At 42.5% G+C, this 17,511-nt stretch overlaps 1 protein-coding gene across 4 annotated transcripts in view; it reads right to left on the bottom strand.

The window, feature by feature from the left end:
* Nucleotides 1-17,511, bottom strand: part of suco (SUN domain containing ossification factor) — a 44,670-nt gene that overhangs the window by 19,075 nt on the left and 8,084 nt on the right. For 2 of the 4 annotated variants that reach the window (XM_036141436.1, XM_036141437.1), the window contains exons 2-13: nt 12,649-12,763; nt 8,683-8,778; nt 8,106-8,446; nt 7,410-7,550; nt 6,926-7,124; nt 4,793-4,904; nt 3,726-3,853; nt 3,506-3,573; nt 3,314-3,421; nt 1,992-2,097; nt 723-743; nt 419-474 (exon numbers count right to left, since the gene is read on the bottom strand). In XM_036141436.1, the coding sequence (XP_035997329.1) occupies nt 419-474; nt 723-743; nt 1,992-2,097; nt 3,314-3,421; nt 3,506-3,573; nt 3,726-3,853; nt 4,793-4,904; nt 6,926-7,124; nt 7,410-7,550; nt 8,106-8,446; nt 8,683-8,778; nt 12,649-12,763 (1,491 nt within the window). The remainder of the gene's footprint in view (nt 1-418; nt 475-722; nt 744-1,991; nt 2,098-3,313; nt 3,422-3,505; nt 3,574-3,725; nt 3,854-4,792; nt 4,905-6,925; nt 7,125-7,409; nt 7,551-8,105; nt 8,447-8,682; nt 8,779-12,648; nt 12,764-17,511) is intronic. The other 2 variants (XM_036141438.1, XM_036141439.1) reach the window with 2 other exon arrangements.

The following is a 17,511-nucleotide window of genomic DNA, read 5'->3' as shown; positions in this document are numbered from 1 at the left end:
ACTGTACAAGGGACGGGTTTTAAAAGAAAACATTGGAAAACTACAGTGGGACAATATGAAGCGCTAAACCTCACATGATTTTTCAAAGACGGATTAAGGTTGTTAAACTGGTTCCTAAATAGCTTAACCCCACCCAAAAGTTAGAGGAAGCAATTTTTAATTTGGCAAACATTGCTAATATATTAAGAGGTTGTGTGAGAGTTTGAAGTGTGACTGCCTGGGGGATAAACACGGCATTGAACTTTAGATGTTTCAGAGTAAGCTGCCGTAAGCTGTAAATCCACATCTGAAGCATCGGAACATGCAGACTTAGAAAAAAAACAAAAGTGAAAACAATGTTGAAGGTTCTCCCGGTGAAAAGTAAATCCTTGAACAATTATGACTCAGATTCAGAAATGCAAGAAATGTAAGATCCTACCTGATGAGACTGAGGGGACAGAAGTGCTCGGCCCCAAAGTGAGAGAGGAGTTCAACCTGCAGGAGAAACGAGCAAGTCGTCACACTAATAATTTTAATAAAAACTGTACATTAAAGCCCCTTATTTGCCACCTCCATAAACCAATATCCACCATACCAGAAGCATTCTGATAATACAAAGCTGCATATAACCGTTTAATATATTCCACATGCATTAAAAGAGAAAGTCTAGCTAAAGGCCATCCATTAAACTCCCCTTTAAGAGAGTACGTCAGAGGCTCTGACAGCAGGAGAAGAGTGCTAACCTTTATGTATTTGATGAACATCTGATGTGAGCGGAAGAGCAGCAGAGGGACAGATTAAGAGAGAAATACAAGAAAAAGCAATCAGTAAAAAAAAAAAGAAAAAAAAAAGTATCAAGCTACAAGCAAGTCAAGAATCTGCAAACATTTCAGCTTTCTGAGAAAACAAACATACGGCTGGTTTGCATGGTTACACTTCACAGGCAAGACCCTGCAGAAAGAAGTGGAATGTGGTGGAGAAACGATGGAGAAACAATGCTGACAGGCGCTACATGGAAAACAAATAGTGGTTTATGAAATAAAAACTACGAAGACAAAATTAATAACTCAAACACAGAGCACATCTACACTCATGACACTAAAAAAAAAAAAAAAAAACTACTGCTAAAGACATAAACAAACATTTAACATGCCAGAACTATCTACTGAGCTGAGAACAGCGAGATGTGAGGGAAGCCCATTCATTACAACCACACACATTCAGATGAACTCAGATATTCAGCCGTCCTGTTGAACAAACTGTCAAAGTCAAGCAAAAAAACAGCAAAATATATCAAAACTAAGTATTGATTACATAATTTGACTAAATGAGAATAATAGTTCAAACTTAACTTTTGGTATCGTTTTTGACCATTTATTCAAAAAGGGGCCAAAAAAAAAAAAAAAAAAAAAAAGCACAATCTTTATTATAGTTTAGCATAAAATACTATCCAACAGACTAAATCTGTATGACTAATACCATTATAATTGTTATTAGCATTATTTTAATAACAAAAAACAACAATAATAAGGTCCACGAGGTTGGTCATGACAAAACTCTGCAGTCATAGTTGAAGACTTGAAGTTGAATCTGGGCCACAGTCCTGGAACGAAGCCCAGTGGTTTTTAAGGTGCTCTATAAAGAAACTTTGACTTGAATAGACTGGAGGTAAAAAAAACAATAACCAACCAGCCTCAAAAACTGACCCACAGGCCTATTAAAGCTGCTTTTCTCCCTGTTCACCCACAGAGCACTCCTCGTTCTCATCAAAAATTATCAAATCAAATACTTCAGTATTTAAAATGTAAGCAAACCTTGAAGAAGAAAAGAGTTAAATTCTCCTAACATGATGATCTGCCCTCTTGTTCACATCTAGTCTGACATTTAGCTGGAGATTTTAACATTTTACAAAGGTTTCCAAAAGCAACATGTCTCAACGCATGTGACGATGAGTCTACTTTATAATGTCTAACTGGGAATAAATAAACTAAGTTCATTCCAGACTAATGTACCTTCACATATTTAGCATAAAGCTGTTCGTCCAGTGGGAAACTCTGGACGATCCGCTCGTCGCGCCCATGGAAAGTACCCAGCTTCACCCACTTGTTGGTGGGATATCTGCAAAGAACAAACAAGGACACTGTAAGCGGACTATGTGAGGTCTGCGGCTGACTTAAAGCATCCGGCATGTTGTCACTGCGTCAATATGAATGACATTGCATTTATTATGTCTGAAGGTCCATTGTTAGACACCAAAGGGTGGAGAATTTATTCAGGGCTGGAGGAGATAAACAGCAACACCTCTAACTTCGAGGTAAGACTGCAGAGGAGAGACAACAGACTGGTGGAGTTCTGTGGACTGAATTTAAATGGCAATGAAAATATCAGGGATGAAATTAAGTGACCTTCATGGTTTTTATAGCGGCACAAAAGTGTAATAGTGAATAGAATCATAAGGAGTATATCAAAGGGTAGTTTGCCTTGCGGTGTTTTTATACCTCACTAAACCTTTTCACATTTTGTCACGTTTGCAACCTGAATTGACACATGGTTTGCGCATTTTAGCTCCGATACCCTGAACTAAAGTCCGGAGCAAACGGCTGCCTTCAGAAGCCACCCAGTTAGCAAACAGAAGGCACCGATGTGCGTTCAGGATAAATTAGACTGTTTGGTGAAGAACGGCAGGAACAAAGCGTTTGATGAAAGAGAGACGCAGGAAATCTGGCCGGCGGTTTGTCCACGCGCCGCGTAGCTGGCGCAGCGAAGACGTGGAAGAAGCTGCTGCTGTTGTCAGACGAGACCAAAACGAAATTTTCTGGCCTACATGCAAAAGGCATTTAGTGGCCGAAAGATACTCATAAAGATACAAATACTCCACATTTTAGCGCCCTCCATTCAAACTTATGTCCGAGTAATTTTCCAAAGGGGAACGGGCAAAAACTTTTAACTTTAGGTGTGAAAAGCTTAATAGCTACAGCCTTAATTAGAGCAACAATTATTCCTCACAAACCACCTACAACCACAATTTCAAAATCATGTGTCACTACAGGTTTGCAGTGCTCGGTGTTGGTTTATCACATAAAATCCACACACATTTAACTTAGGTTGAACGTGACATGACGAGGACAAGCTGGAGGGGGTATGAATATCTTTGCCGTTATGAGGTGGCGATTAGGTGTGCACATGAAATTACAGCAGTGCAGCAGTAACTCACACTCAAATAACATCAGTCGATAAGAGTCCCGGCATTTAAATAACTGGGTGTGCCTCCACACTTTATGATTTATGAGCCTACACGGCACCGTGTTGACGTGCAGGAAACGAGGGAGCTTACCTGTCGCTGATGGAAACTAAAAAGTCTTTAGGCGTTGAAGAGAAAAGCTCAAAGTTGGCGATGTCCAGCTGTTTGACTTGAATCGGCTCGCAGAGCTCTATCACGAACCTGACGAGAAGGAGACGCTCGTGAAAAAGGAAGCTCCGTGAGAGCAGCAACGCTCAACATACGGCCGTGTGCCAGAGCCCATACCAGATTTTGGTGCTGCACGGATTTAGCATGTAAAGGTCCATATTCTCCATAAGGATAGCCGACGTACTCTGAAAGCAACGCAAATGGTACGAGTAAGCCTTCACTGCCACGATTAAAGTTATAGTCATACAGGCAACGAAGGAAAACAATGTTGGAAACAATCCTGTAAGCGTGTTTGTTTTAAGATGATAAAGCACGACATCAGAGAAACGTGTTCAACCTTGGCCTCATTGTTGGCGGAGAGGATCTTGGCGCCACACTCCACAGAGGCGTAGTTATTCTTAAAGTTTTTCTGGACCTTCTTCGCTGAATGTGGGCTGCCACTGGTGGAGGTATGGAAAGTCTGACCTGGAAAGAAGACGCGTCAACTTTAGTCCGATTGCAGAACATGGAGACAAGTTATGGAAACACTCAGAAGTTTGCTCCACTTTATCACACACTATCATGAGAGAAACGACAGCAAGCCAAAAAAGTAAAGTATGTAGATATAAAGTGTTTGTAAATGCATAGACTTATTTGGACCTTTGTTCATTAATGACATTGTCGATTTGGTCCTTGTATTATAGAAAATGGCTGTAAAAACAAAATGGCTGTGAAAGGAAAAGTGGCTGGAGCTTAATCTACAGCTCTAAACCCAAAAAATATGGAATGTGTGAAATGTAAGTCGTGTCATTTTAGATAAAAAGATCATCTTAGAGAGGCTGAATCTCTGAGAAATAAAGAAAGGAAATGGTTCATCAGTCTGAGAAAAACTGGCGTACAAATACTGAAATATTTTCTGAATATTTTACCATTTGTGAAAATGGGGGTGGCAAACCTTTGAGCCGCTAAAGGCAGTAAAATAAAATAAAAACGGCATTGCTTTGTAATACAAAGGTCTGGGGGCTGACCTCTCACCAATGAAAAACATTTGCTCGGACGGGAAAACCCAGAACTGTGGACCAGTTTCTATCTGTTTGCCACAGCAGCACTTTGAGATCAAATGTAAAGTCCATTACAAATAAAAGGTATTATTATTATTATTATTATTATTATTATCATCAGCAGCAAGAATACCACATCCCAGTGTAACACATGAAGTACAAGACAAATCCTCACTTCCAAGATTTTTATATTTTTTAATAGATTTTCAAACTGATCCTCTTTTTTCCCCCCTTCTTACATAACATATTTGGTGCTTTAAAGCTGCACTGTGAATAAAACATGTGTTTATGAGATCACTGGGTTCCTTTTTCTTCTACATTTCACAGAAGCTCAGCTTTTGGTATCAGGGCTGCACATGCTTACTTTTTTCCTTTTCCACCTCCATAACTTGTTTCTTCCACTCATCGAAGGTGGGGATGTCATCTTTACTGGGTACAGACGGGTCAGCTTCTCTGGCAGCATTGGCATCTCCCACCTGAAGCACAAACACACCAACCAAGCAGAGATCCGTTAAGGGTGAATACGAATAATGAATTTATTGTAAAATAGTACAAGAGTTATAATTAATCTAGAATAGATTTAGAGCTCAGCCTCGTCCAAAAACAACTGAGATGCTTTTATTTTCAGCTCCTGGTGCCCAGCTAGCCCCCGGCCACTGAAGCATGGAGATGCACCGAGGTGGCAAAAAACTTTTTTGATGCATTATATAAGCAACTTTCTAGATCTCGCGAGAATGTCTGAACTTAGAAATCCACTGGTCAGGACAACCTGTTATATAAACACCCAGACAGGAATCCTTGCCAGCAACAGTGAGATTAGACATTAGATCTTTGCTCCAAATCAGCAAAACTATTTTGACATCTGATTAGCTAAACCTACTGAATGTAAGGTATTTGTCTGAAATAAACACGTCCTAGTTTTTTTCCTCCAGTCAGGAGAAACTCAAAGCAGGCTAAACAAGCATAAGCAATTTAAAACTCGTTGTGGGTGCTCAATAGATATTTAAATTTATTCAAATGCAGTCTGCAGTGTTTAGCTGTCCAACAACATCTCCTGGCCCCTGATCACGTGGTTTAGATGCTGCAGATTTTCAGCAGCAATCTGAAAGGGATCGTTCTGTTTGCCGTCTGCTTGCTCTCACTTTTATTAAATCAGCCGCATCTTTTTGTTTTTGTCCAATATCCACATTTCCAGGTGAGCAAAGAGGATCCAAAATTAGCCATAGCAGTGAGTGTAAGCCTGGACGCTTGCTGCTCCTTAGATTTGCAGCTGGAATAGGGATTACACCCTGAACAATAATGTCAATTAATTAGCTCTGTAGAAAAAAATAAAATAAAAATGAATGGAATGGTTGATGAGGCACCGTACATGGATGGTGAGAGCAGAAGTTCATGTGGTTCCTTTCTGTTCCTATCCCTCATAAATTATTAAAAAAACAGCCATGGTTTTCATTTTTAGGGCCAAAACTCATTATCCATGCGTTTAAGTATCCTCTTTCAATCTCCAAAAACCCCCATGTTTTCTCGTGTTTCCGTGTCACCGTTTTGTTTACACTAGTCAAGCTACCCAAGTTGATGCAGTGATTTTATTGTGAAATTCACCAGAACTTTATTCTGACCAGTGCCCGACGTTTCCGGTTTGGCTCGTGAAATTTAGGAGCTTGATCCAGGGACCGCTGCGGCGTCAGGTCAAACTTCCTTCTTGAGGAATTTTGTGGAGCGCCGCAAAGTCTTGGTAAGACCCACAATCGCATGCAACTAATGCGTAAAAACATTGATTTTTAATTATTTGGGTTCCTTGCGGCGTTGCAAATGGATCTTCACTTCAATTCTTTAAAATAACATCAGACAACAGTTTTGAAGGCTTTTGTTAGTGAAAACTATGTTTTCACCCTTCTCCTGACTGGGTTTGACAAGAGCTTGTAGCACATCAGTAAAGATGACGGACAAGCGTTTTATCCAATCATATGCAAGGATTTTTAATAAGGCTACTCCTTCTGAAATACATACAATGGAGCAATCCTGGATGGACGTGTGGAGCTCTGTGGAATAAAATCCATCTGGAGAGAGTCAGGTTATACATGCTTACCTAAACTCTAAGGTTTCCAACACTTGGCCTTCCAAATCGAGTTTGTCCAATAACACTGAGGTTGAAAGTCAGCCTTCCTGTCCTCTGCTGAAGGTGTTGCTCTCTCTCGTCCTCACGACAACTTCTTTTTTAAAACATCCTACTAATGAAGTAGCTTAATTTGTGTGTTTTCTCTGTTACGACTTTCACACTGAAGACTATTGCATCTTCCAGGACCAAGCCATGCTCAGGTAAGGATACATTCACTGACTGGAGGTTTGAATTTGTGAATGACCAGTCTTGGTTCCAGTCACATTTACACTCAAAAATATCTACGCATTAAAATTTCTAAGTAATCTGACTTTTTCAGAAGCCTTTTCCATTTTATGACTGTTAAGATGAGCACATGGAAGCTGAAGAGCCGCTGACCTGCTGCTGATGGTGGAGGTGGGAAGTGTTGCCCTCTTGCTCCAATCTGGACAGCACATCTTCCAGCTGCTCCTGCTCCTGCTCCTCCTTCAGCGTTCCAGGTTCAGCTGCTTCTGGATCTGCTAATTCTGGACTGGACTCTGCTTCGAGATCAGAGCCCTGGCTTGACAACTGGTCATCTGTACCAGCATCGTCCACACTGCAACGCAGAATATGGGTCCAATGGAGAAAAAGAATGGATAGGGGAGGAATATAGATAAACAAATTAGTCCTCAGAAACGTTAAGACATATTGAGTGACGTGTGAGTAATTATTGCTTTACTAAATAGTCCTTGGTTGGAGCAGGCACAGCCATAAGAGCAAATTAAACATAAAGCTTAAATGGAGGCCAGCGATTGATGGTTACGCACAGCAGAGAGGTGCAGCTTCTACCTTGATTACCTGTCTCTTTGCTTTGATTGGCTTCAGGTGGATGGAAACTCACCTGAGGAGAGGGCGGCCAAAAGGGGAGTTTTCACAGGTTGCCAGTTCGGGGGGAATGACCCTGCACTGTGAATCAGAGTGCTCAGCAAAGACAAAGCTGTCTACTGGGAGTTCATCGCCTGCACTGGCAACCCACACTGCACTGAGGGAAAGAAAGGACATGGCGTTTACCACACCTCCTACCACCGCGGAGGGCAGAGAGCAGAGGGAGGGCAGGAAAGAGAGAAAGCAAAAGAGAGAGAGTATATGGAGAGATGGACAGAGAGTAGGGATAGAGGTGGGGTGTTGGTGGGGCTGCTGAGGCGGACCGTCTCAAAGTCTGAAAAGGTCTTTTAAATGTCCCGCCGTTAAACAGAAAAACATCTTTCAAGCTCAGCTTTCATGTCCGTATCGTTGTTTCTCCAAAGTTCTCATGAACTTCCATCGCAGAGTCCATTCATCAGCACTAACAAAACAAAAAAGTGCCAACGGTCTCCCGTAGCTTCCCAAAGCAGGCCGCCGGTACCCTCACAGTTTTGTCCAAGGGGAAAATGCCTTTTGGAGCTCAGCAGTTTTTTGGGGAGTTAAAATGAAGAAGTAATCAAACAAAAAACTGGAGGAAACAAAAGGGTCAACCGAGAAAATCTTCAAATAAAATGGATAACATCTGAAGCTGCAGCAGAGGAAGGGTTTGCTGGCGGAGCGGATGTGAACTTACCCTGCGTCGGTGGGGCCAGCGCTCTCTGAGGTAGGAACGTTTTCAGCTTCATCGGGAAGAGTCGACGGGTCCGAGTCCGGGCGTGGCTGTGCGGCGTGATCGTCACCAGAGGACTCCGCCTGGACGCCGGCGTCTGCTGACGCACCGGCCGGTTCTGGCAATGGGCTTTGTGTGGGGGGGATCGGGTCTTCTTTGCCACGGTGGTGGTCCTGTGTGTCAGCCTGCAAGTCCAGGTTAGCCTGGGGCTCTGTGGGGAGTTCTGGCTCATGAAGAACGGGTACAGCATCTAGCTCTGGACTCTGCTTGGTCTCCTTCGTCTCAGCTTCCAAACAATTCACAGTCTGCCAAGAGACGACCCAAAAATGCATGAGTGACACTGTGATGTGAGACTTTTAGGTGAGGAAGGGTCTCCAGCCAGCGGTCACCCCTGTATGGTTTAACTGCACGGTCCAGTTTAAGGGTTAAGATTTCAGTTCATTTTCCATCAACCACAAACTTTGTTTCTGATTACAAATGAGTCATTTTCTTCTCAACTCCGTAATGAAGTAGATTTTTACTAAAGCACGTGTCTTCTTACCTCTTCATGTTGTATGTGTGCAAGCTCCTCTCGTGCTGCCCTCTCCGTCACTAACCCTATATCGTATGAGGTGTGTGCCGGCCATTCTTCCACCACCTGCAGCAATATTACCAATTCATTAATACAAGCCTGAACCATAAGAGTTACCGGACAATACGAATGAAATACAAAAAATTATCATTTTTTGCAAGGAAGTATCAGTTTCAAATGAACATTTGACAAAAAGAAAGGAAGAAAAAGAAGGTATTTGCATTTCTGAATGCCGTGAAAAGGACTTCTGTTGTTGGACAAAGGCCATATTCTGGAGCTGATGACAGACCGACGGTCCTGCTGAACGGCCCCAGAAAGCCTGTTTGTGCCTGGATCCCACAATGACCCTTTCAGCCCTCGCACCAAACACTTCCACGCATTATCGTTCATTTTAAAATCTGGCTGCTATTAAAGACAACTGCACTGTCAAACATCCGTGTAATTAGAATTAAGAAGCTTAAAATATTAAAGACATGGGCCGAGCCTTTTTGCAGACCGACGAGACTGAAATGCTGCAAGAGGCCGCAAAGAAAAAAAAGAATGAGTTTGACAATAACTACTGATATTCAAAGGCCAAAGAAAAAAAAAACAAAAAAACAACGGCTCCGATTGCTGTGCAGACCCTGAACTCACAACCCTAAAGCTAAGGTCTTAATTCACATCACGGGGACCTTTGTGACGCACCTGAAGCTGGAGTTCAATATCACGCTGCAACATGAAATGCACGATGTTCTGAGTTTTTAATCAGGAAATGAGGCTTATATCAATGAAACAAGAATCTTTATCACTGTGGTGAGAGCTCTAACAAGTAACTAAAGGTTAGAAGCTGATAAAAGAAGCTAAATGACATTACATATATTCAATGGAAAGGATTTTATAGGTAAATAAATTGGAACAAGCAAACATTTGATCCTCTTCAAAATAATGGCCGGTATCAAACTAAAGACTAGGCCTGTATGACAAGCTAAACCATAATTACAATTTAATTTGGGCTTTTCTCTGCATTAACCACAAGTAACTAGGGATGGGAATCCTTATTGTTAAGGATTTATCAATACTACAACTATTAACGATACTACTTATCGAGCCGGTATTTTATCGGTACCATTATTACCTTTTTTAAATCAAACAAAAGAGGGTAAAAAAAAAAAATCATGATCACTGACTGGTTTATGTTTTAAACATTTACAACAAAAGCAAACAAAATAAAAATACTAACTTTTTTTTACAGAAATAGAGTAATAAAAACATTAAAAACTTTATATATAAAAAGACTAATATATTTTCTATAAAAAGTATGCTGTAGGAGAGAGAAATATCTACATTGACAAGACAAAAAATTATTCAAAAACAAAATTATTAAAAGCAGGAAATGTAACAGTTTTTATTAATCAGAATATTATTATTCATTAAAATAGATTTTAATTCAATTGGACATCCATCCTTGTTGAGCATAAAGTGCAACCAACAAACCCGTTTATGTATAAAACAGTTTGACCGGTACTTAATGCTGTGGTGAGATTCCTGAAAGTTTCTGCTTTGATTATATAAACTCTAAAAAATAAAATTAGATCATCTCACTGCTGCAACATCCCTTCTATCTGGAGGCAAACCCACTTTAAACACATTACCAACACCTGAAGAATGTATCTTATCCATTAATTGTTACATAGCCAAAACTTGCAGACCTCTGCGATTTGGAAATTGCGTTTAAAATTGTGATCATACTGCAAAAGCACAAAGAACCCTTTAAAACCCTTCTGTAAAATGTTTTTTTTTTTTTTTCTGGGGATGAATAAAATAAGACCCTTGCACACTTAGTACAAAGGGGCAAAAGTATGCATATGGATGCAGTACCAGGTGCACAGGATGAGATGGAGTTTGCTGCTTCTGACTGCTGGAGACAACGAGCAGCAGGGTGCGATCCAAAGAGCCGCCTGTGGCCAGCAGAAGCAGTTTAAGAGTCTGCTGAGGGATTTTAAAGACGTCTCCAGATAATTTGCCGTTCCACTCAATAGAAAACAGTCTAGAAGTGGAGGACATGTCCAAGCAATTTGACACTGAAGCAGACCACAGGATGCTAGGAGACGTCTACCACAGGCTCTGGCTGCCGTTGATGTGAACGTACGTGACTCTACAATAAGAAAAAGACTAGAGAAGGAGTCTACCTTCCCTGGAGAGCAAAGGTAGAAACCTTTGCTCTCCAGGGAGCACCCAAAGGTCAGACTGCCATTTGAGATGGCACTCAGACCAAGACCAGGACTTCTGGTTTGGACAGATGAGACTAAAGCCGAGTTATTTGGAGAACATACCAGAGGACTTTACATAAACCAAGTACTACACTCCAGGAAAAGAACCTCGCACCAACTGTGAAGCATGGAGGTGCTCAACGGGGAATGCTTTGGGAACACATCGTCAAGTTTCAGGGTCCAGATCTGCCTCCTGCTGCGGTAAAGACCCAAACCATGGCAGCACACCCCCAGAATGACTGGCTGAGAGTTAAGAAATGAGTCCTGGGCCGAGTCACGGTCCAGATCCTGGTCTCGCCCAAATGCGGCTGGGTAATATAAAACGAGCCGTGTATGCCAGAAAGCCCTCAAACCTGTCACAGCTGAAAGTCAGGAGTGGGGCAAACTTTGCTCAGACTGATGTGAGATAGTTAGAGATGGTCAAAAGAAATGTCTCACTCAAGTTTTTACAAGGGAGAATGGCATTTTTATTTGTTCCTCGTGTGGAAAACTAGTTTTTTTTTCATATCTTGATTAAAAAGAGGTGGATTCTTATTGTTCAAGAGAAATGAAATCCCATTATTTCGCACAGAGTGACAAAGAAATAATATGCGACAATACTGGAAACATTTCTTAATTAAGAACTAATAATTAAATGTGTCCAAAGTTGGTCATCCAGGTCATGGTCATTCCAAAAAAAGTAAAAAACAAAGCAAAAAACAATTTTTTTTTTTTTTTTTTACTTTTTCTGAAATGTGTCCAAAACTTCACCACATTTCTGGACATGAATAAGTCCACCTTCAAATTCATGCAAATACACCCTAGTTTAGGCTATGCAAAGCAATACACTAAGATCCACCTAATCGTGAAAAGGTTAACCATCAACAAGTGGTGAAGCCGCTTGTCTGCATGTCTTCATTTATATAGCGGCCGACCTTTGGAAAGGATCATATTCTAACACGCTGGAAAATCCACCGAGGAACAGCTCAGAAAGAGGAAAGAATGGTTCAGATTACTGAACAGTGTGATTTAAATTCCTCTGAAACGTTCAGAAAGATGCAGCCCAGGCAGCACAAATCTGAGAACCAATTAGCATTTAAACGTTTAAGCAACTTTGCACTGAAGACGAGCCAGAAGCTTCAGTAAGCTCATTTCAGAAGCTGATGAGGAGCAGAAAACACAAATAAAACGATTTTGTCCAACAAGGACAGCCGAGAGATCTGATGTAAGCAGCAAACGTGTTTTTTCAACACCATTAACTGCATTTACTGACGTCTGGTTGCTGCCATTTCACTTTATTAAACACCATCCTCTAACCTGGGAGGCAGTAAAATCTACTGTCGCAGGTGCTAAAAAAAAAAAAAAAAAAAATCCTCCCTTTGTGCATGGACAGGCGTTAGCGGGTCAGAGAAGTCAGAGACTCGACTCCGATCACCAGTAGCCTCTTAGATTTCAGCAAACTCATTCATCCCAGCACGAGCACGGAGACTATTAATACTGCTCACCGCCTCAGAGCTGAACTAGCAGAGGTAAGTTCTCCAAATATCTCGTCTATTTTTGACAGAGAAAGTCTTGCGGTTGGAAGTTTACGCCACCCTGAAACGTGCAAGTCATTAAAAATAACGAACAAAGATAAACCCCAACATTAAAGGTACAGACAGTTTGGAGATGGCGAGTCTGAGCAACGCAGAGGCGCTTCGGTTGTCACCTGGTTCTGCGTGGAGTCCTGCTCCTGCTCCTGGCTGTGGGGGTCTCGGTCCTGGGCAGAGGGACCTGAGCCAGACGAGCTCTGCTCTGAACAATACACATCTTTACTGGGGTACCTAAAGCAGAGACAGAGGGACACTGGTCAGCGATACAGGAAATTAGCAAGAGGTGAAAATACAAGCAGCTGTATTAGTTAGAAAAACAATTTCATCAAAACTTAAAAAGAAAAACAGAGAACAGAGATGTGACCAAGCAGACTAAGGAGAGCTTGTAACACAGAGCTCTCCTGAGCCGTAGGCAGCTGACGTAAGATGTCTAAAACACACGCAGGAAACACAAAAGCAGGAGATGACAGAAGCCAAAGGAAAAAAGCCTGAATGAGCTTAAAAAGCCCAGAATCATATAATCAGATAACACTGCAACCAGGTAGGTGCATAAACTATTCTCTTCCTGGTTCCACCTTTCTGGATCAGAACGCTTGATGCCAGCGAGGCTCACAGCAGCAGTGTTTACCGGGACAGGGCGGCAGGAGGAAGCACAATAGACAGAAGAGGCCGAACAGACACAGAAAGATCAGGAAGTTAGGAAAAGTGAGAACAGGTGGGTTTCTTCTTTTTATTTTATGAGCAGCTCAGTAGCTGCTTTAGAAATACGACAAAAAGTAATCAATGAGATGTGCTAAATAACGGCCAGGATCTACAAACGGGGTAAAAAGAAAGAGCCCCCTCAGTCAGTAGCCACGGGGGACCCACATGGACACGGTTGTTAGCACCCTGTCACCCCCGGTGGAGAAGTACTAAACACGCATACCCATGAGCAATAAGATACGACCATCTGTGCTGATCCGTTTCCCCGTCATCAAGGCGGCCTCTGGCATCTCTGCTCGGTTCATTAGCATCAGAGGCTAATTGGCTGCTGACACGTCACAGAGAGCATCAACATGCGCCTACATGAGGAGTCTGGAAAGGCCCTTTTCCTTCAACATTATTCAACATTCGCAAACAAGCCAAGCCCCAGATAAATGACCATTTGATTTTCTCTGCTTCAACACACTCAAGTCAAATAATCTGGTCATTAGCAGGACTCTGGAGAAGTTGACAGCAGACTAAGGAGCTAACAGCCCTTTGATTCAAGTGATCCTGGTGTTGGACCAGAGACAGCAGACATGGGGGAATGGAGCTGAAGGCCCCTTCTAGAGGCTGGGCTCATCCCTGTTAGTTGTTCACTTTTTTCCACATATTTTTTTAATCCCGTTAATATGTTCATAGCAACTCTGAGCTGCCTTGACAAATGTCAAGTCAGCAGTTTCCATGACTGTAAAGGTTACAGCGATGAAAGGTACCTGTTCAACCGCATACTCTAGATAAACACGCCAGCATTTTCTGAATTCTGGTCTATAGTTTTCTTTAACTCCAACAGAACAAAATGAATGGTAATCTGAATACTGCTTTCAAACTAAACATGTTGTTGCTTAAGATGAAAACCGACCCAAAAGGTCCTCAAGTTAGGGTGAAGTCATCTTCCACCTAAAGTTGATGATTTGATTTATCTACATCCACGTCGCCTCCCGTCTTTTCATATTTGGTTGACCAAAGTCCAGTCTGAAGAATCTACCTCTTGGGTATTTTATATGCGTTTGCCTTAGCCCATCACCAAGATTAGTAAGCATCTGCCCATTCATTAAAATCTGGTATAACCACACAGAGAAGCATCTAAGGCATGGAGGACACCATCACAAGAATAGGAGCGGCTCACTCAGGCTTTCTACCTTGTGATAAATGATTCTCCAGTTTGTAGAAGCCCCAAAATCAATAAGGAAACTTCAAATGTCGAGCAATACCCAATCTACATGTGTCATTCAGATTAATTTAAATGGCCATCATGTCTGAAGAGGGCCCCTTTCTCTAATTTACCAGCAAATTACAGAGACAAGATGTAAAATACTATGAGCAACGGCAACACATACCTTCCTTTTTAAAAAGTAAAATACAAAACGGGACAAAGATCGACACTGAAGTTAAGATAAAATATTTTAAAAAAAAAAAGGTTAAGAACCGATGATCCTGTCTAGCAACAACAAAAGCAACAAATAGAAAAACTCTTAGTCCGATTTAGTCTTTCCACCCATCAGGCATCATTATGCCAAGCAGCAGCGGTCACAGCGTACAAACCACGCACGCCTGAATCCCTGAAACCTTAGGAGTCAGTGGAGCAGAGGAAATGAACCGCACCACACAAACAGCTCTATCCAAAAAACAAAAACAATACCTCATGCATCCTAAACCTGATCAAGAGCCTTTTTTGCTACACTATCAGTTTACACAAAACCTTTAAGTGGCAAAGTGACAAGTGGTTAAAAACCTTTCAGAAAGCCGTGTTCACACCAACAGATGCCGATACCCGAAGGTCACACTGAACTTTATCAGCTACTCGCTTCCTGAAATGGAGCTAATTTCAGATTGAAACGCAGCTCCTTAACCACGAAGAAAACATTTTTAAAATCTCATCTTTTGTACTTGAACTCATCCCAAACCACGGTCAAATATTTAGAAGGCGTTTATGCCAAAGGTCAGTAATCCTTCCCGACTTTGCATGCATACCTCGTTTGGCCTTTCATCAATGAGAGATAAGCAACGATAAGCTTCAGATGCGGGGAACAAACCGATCGAGGACACGTCATCAAGTGCAGCATCCTTCTGAACTTCCGTGGTGACAAATGCAAATATGAAGGCTTTCTATGATGGAGGGGGTCATTGCTCCAACGTTTAACTGGAATTGATCAAAGTCTCATATTGAAATCATAAACATGCAAAAACAGAGATAAAAAAAAAAGCTTCAGCTCAAGAGTATGAAATGCTTACACAAATACAGGCCGAGCCCAAACTAAACACACGAGACGCTCTTTTGGGCTGCCTCAACGTCTCAGTCATGAATGAACAGAAAGCCCTCAGAGCTAGAATTCCTGCTAAAGCATAAAAAAAAAACAGAAAAAGAAAGTCAGGGAAGGGAGGAGGGGAAAGAAAACCAGGAGCCAATCTGAGAGCATCTACTTTGGGGGCGTATTTGGGGGGGGGCACAGTGACCTACTTTCAGCTTAAATCCAGATGTTTACACCAGATTTAAAGAAAGTCGCACATCGCTGGGAATATTCCAGCATCCAAGCAGCGGGACGCGCTAATGAAGGGTCCGCCTGAGGGATGCCAAGTGACTCAGCAGTATATACGCACACCATCATCCACCTCTCTCGGCCTCTATCCCCATTTCCTGCCCCACTAGAGAAGCGCCTCGGGGTTTTCCCAGACGTCAGTCAGCTTTTAAAGCCCGTTCTAAAGGCTGCATAAAGGCCCGCTGGCTGCACCGTCCTAATACAGCGGCTGAACTGGTTCCGAGCTGCAGAAGCCTCCGATATTTCCTGCTGGCTTTGAGGCTATTACGGATCTAGGAGCGCGGTTAAAAAGAAAAACACACAGAGCTGATTCAGAGAAGTTGAGCGCTAATCTGCCCAAAGCGAGTCAATATCATCCCCAGCTGCACAGCATGCAAAGCGTGCTTTCATTTCCCCCCCCCCATCCATCCATGCAAGCAGGATGCTTTCCTGGTGAACACAAGCTTTGAAAGGCAGTGAGCATGAAGACACGCAGCATCGGTTCCTGCTCTTCCTCGCGGTTATTTTTAAACCAGAGAGACGCTCTAAGCTGACCCTGTAATTCTGCCCACTCATGCGAGCCCATTTGTCAAAGCGTTACGCTGCAACTCTGGCTGTGAGTAACCTAACCGGAGCAGATAAGCTGCCGGCGCTACCTCTCCTGACATGGACGGCGTGTTAGTTTGCTGCTCGTTGGAGAAAAAAAAATGAAAAATGATTAAAGCTGCATTTCAATTCAACGATCCAATGACAAGGGCCGCTTCAAATCGCTGCTCGTGGTTAAAGGGGCCGTCATAAATGACCACCGTCCGTTGTCCTGACGGAGAGGGGAGTCTCGTGATGTTCGCTGACCTCGGCGCATTTTGTGATCACATTATGTGACGTTAGGAGTCAACTCTGCAAGGAAGGCGCAAGAGCCTTCAGGTGCATTGCGTTGGTGAAAGTTTATAAAGTAGAAGGTCAACTTGCTTAATCACATGTTTTTGGCACAAGAAAAGACCAAACAAAAAAAAAAAAGGTCCAAAATGCCCTGGTGGATTTACTTTCCTGTGAGGGGAGGGATGAGTTTTACATCCTTACAAGCTACAGTAGAGACAGAAAGAAAACAGGAGAGAATCCAGGTTCCACGAGGGCAGACGAGGATTGTGGAGCAGGGAGACGTGCCAGGCCTCGCTGGACAAAGTAGGCCAACACATCTGCCCAGCAGACAGAAACGTTGCTGTTTGCAGGGCGGAGAGCCTAAAACGCCCCGCTCTGGGACCACTGGCTGCATGAGTGAGAAAGTTTGGGCTATCCTTTCTTCGCATCCGAACATGAAACAATATAGAGCAGCAGTTTGTTGTAAATCCTGCTGATCCTCTATAATCCCCCCCCCCCCCCCCGCGCTCGCGTGTCGTCATAGCAGCCAGGAGACGGCGGATGCGCTGGCAAACGTGGTCCACATGGCCACAGCTCTGAGGCTTCCTGTAAACACAGAAGCCCTATCCCGGCTTTTATTTATTTATATCAGGCCGATTAATGCAAATATTTCACCATTTAGCCACCGCATTCATGTAAAATATTCCACAGCTCTCATTAAAACCAAAAAAAAAATCACAACAGCAGAGGAGTGCCTGGAAGCGATTGTGTCCCCATGGCTTTGATGTGACCCTCTGCATAGCGACGATATATCTGTACAGGTTTACGGCACTGAGCCCCGTACTTCCTACAGATTTTAGT

This window comes from Fundulus heteroclitus, chromosome 9 (genome assembly GCF_011125445.2).
Source record: "Fundulus heteroclitus isolate FHET01 chromosome 9, MU-UCD_Fhet_4.1, whole genome shotgun sequence".
Lineage (NCBI taxonomy): Eukaryota > Metazoa > Chordata > Actinopteri > Cyprinodontiformes > Fundulidae > Fundulus > Fundulus heteroclitus.
Note: the sequence above shows the minus strand (reverse complement) of the source record. Positions and strands in the feature narration are given on the sequence as shown.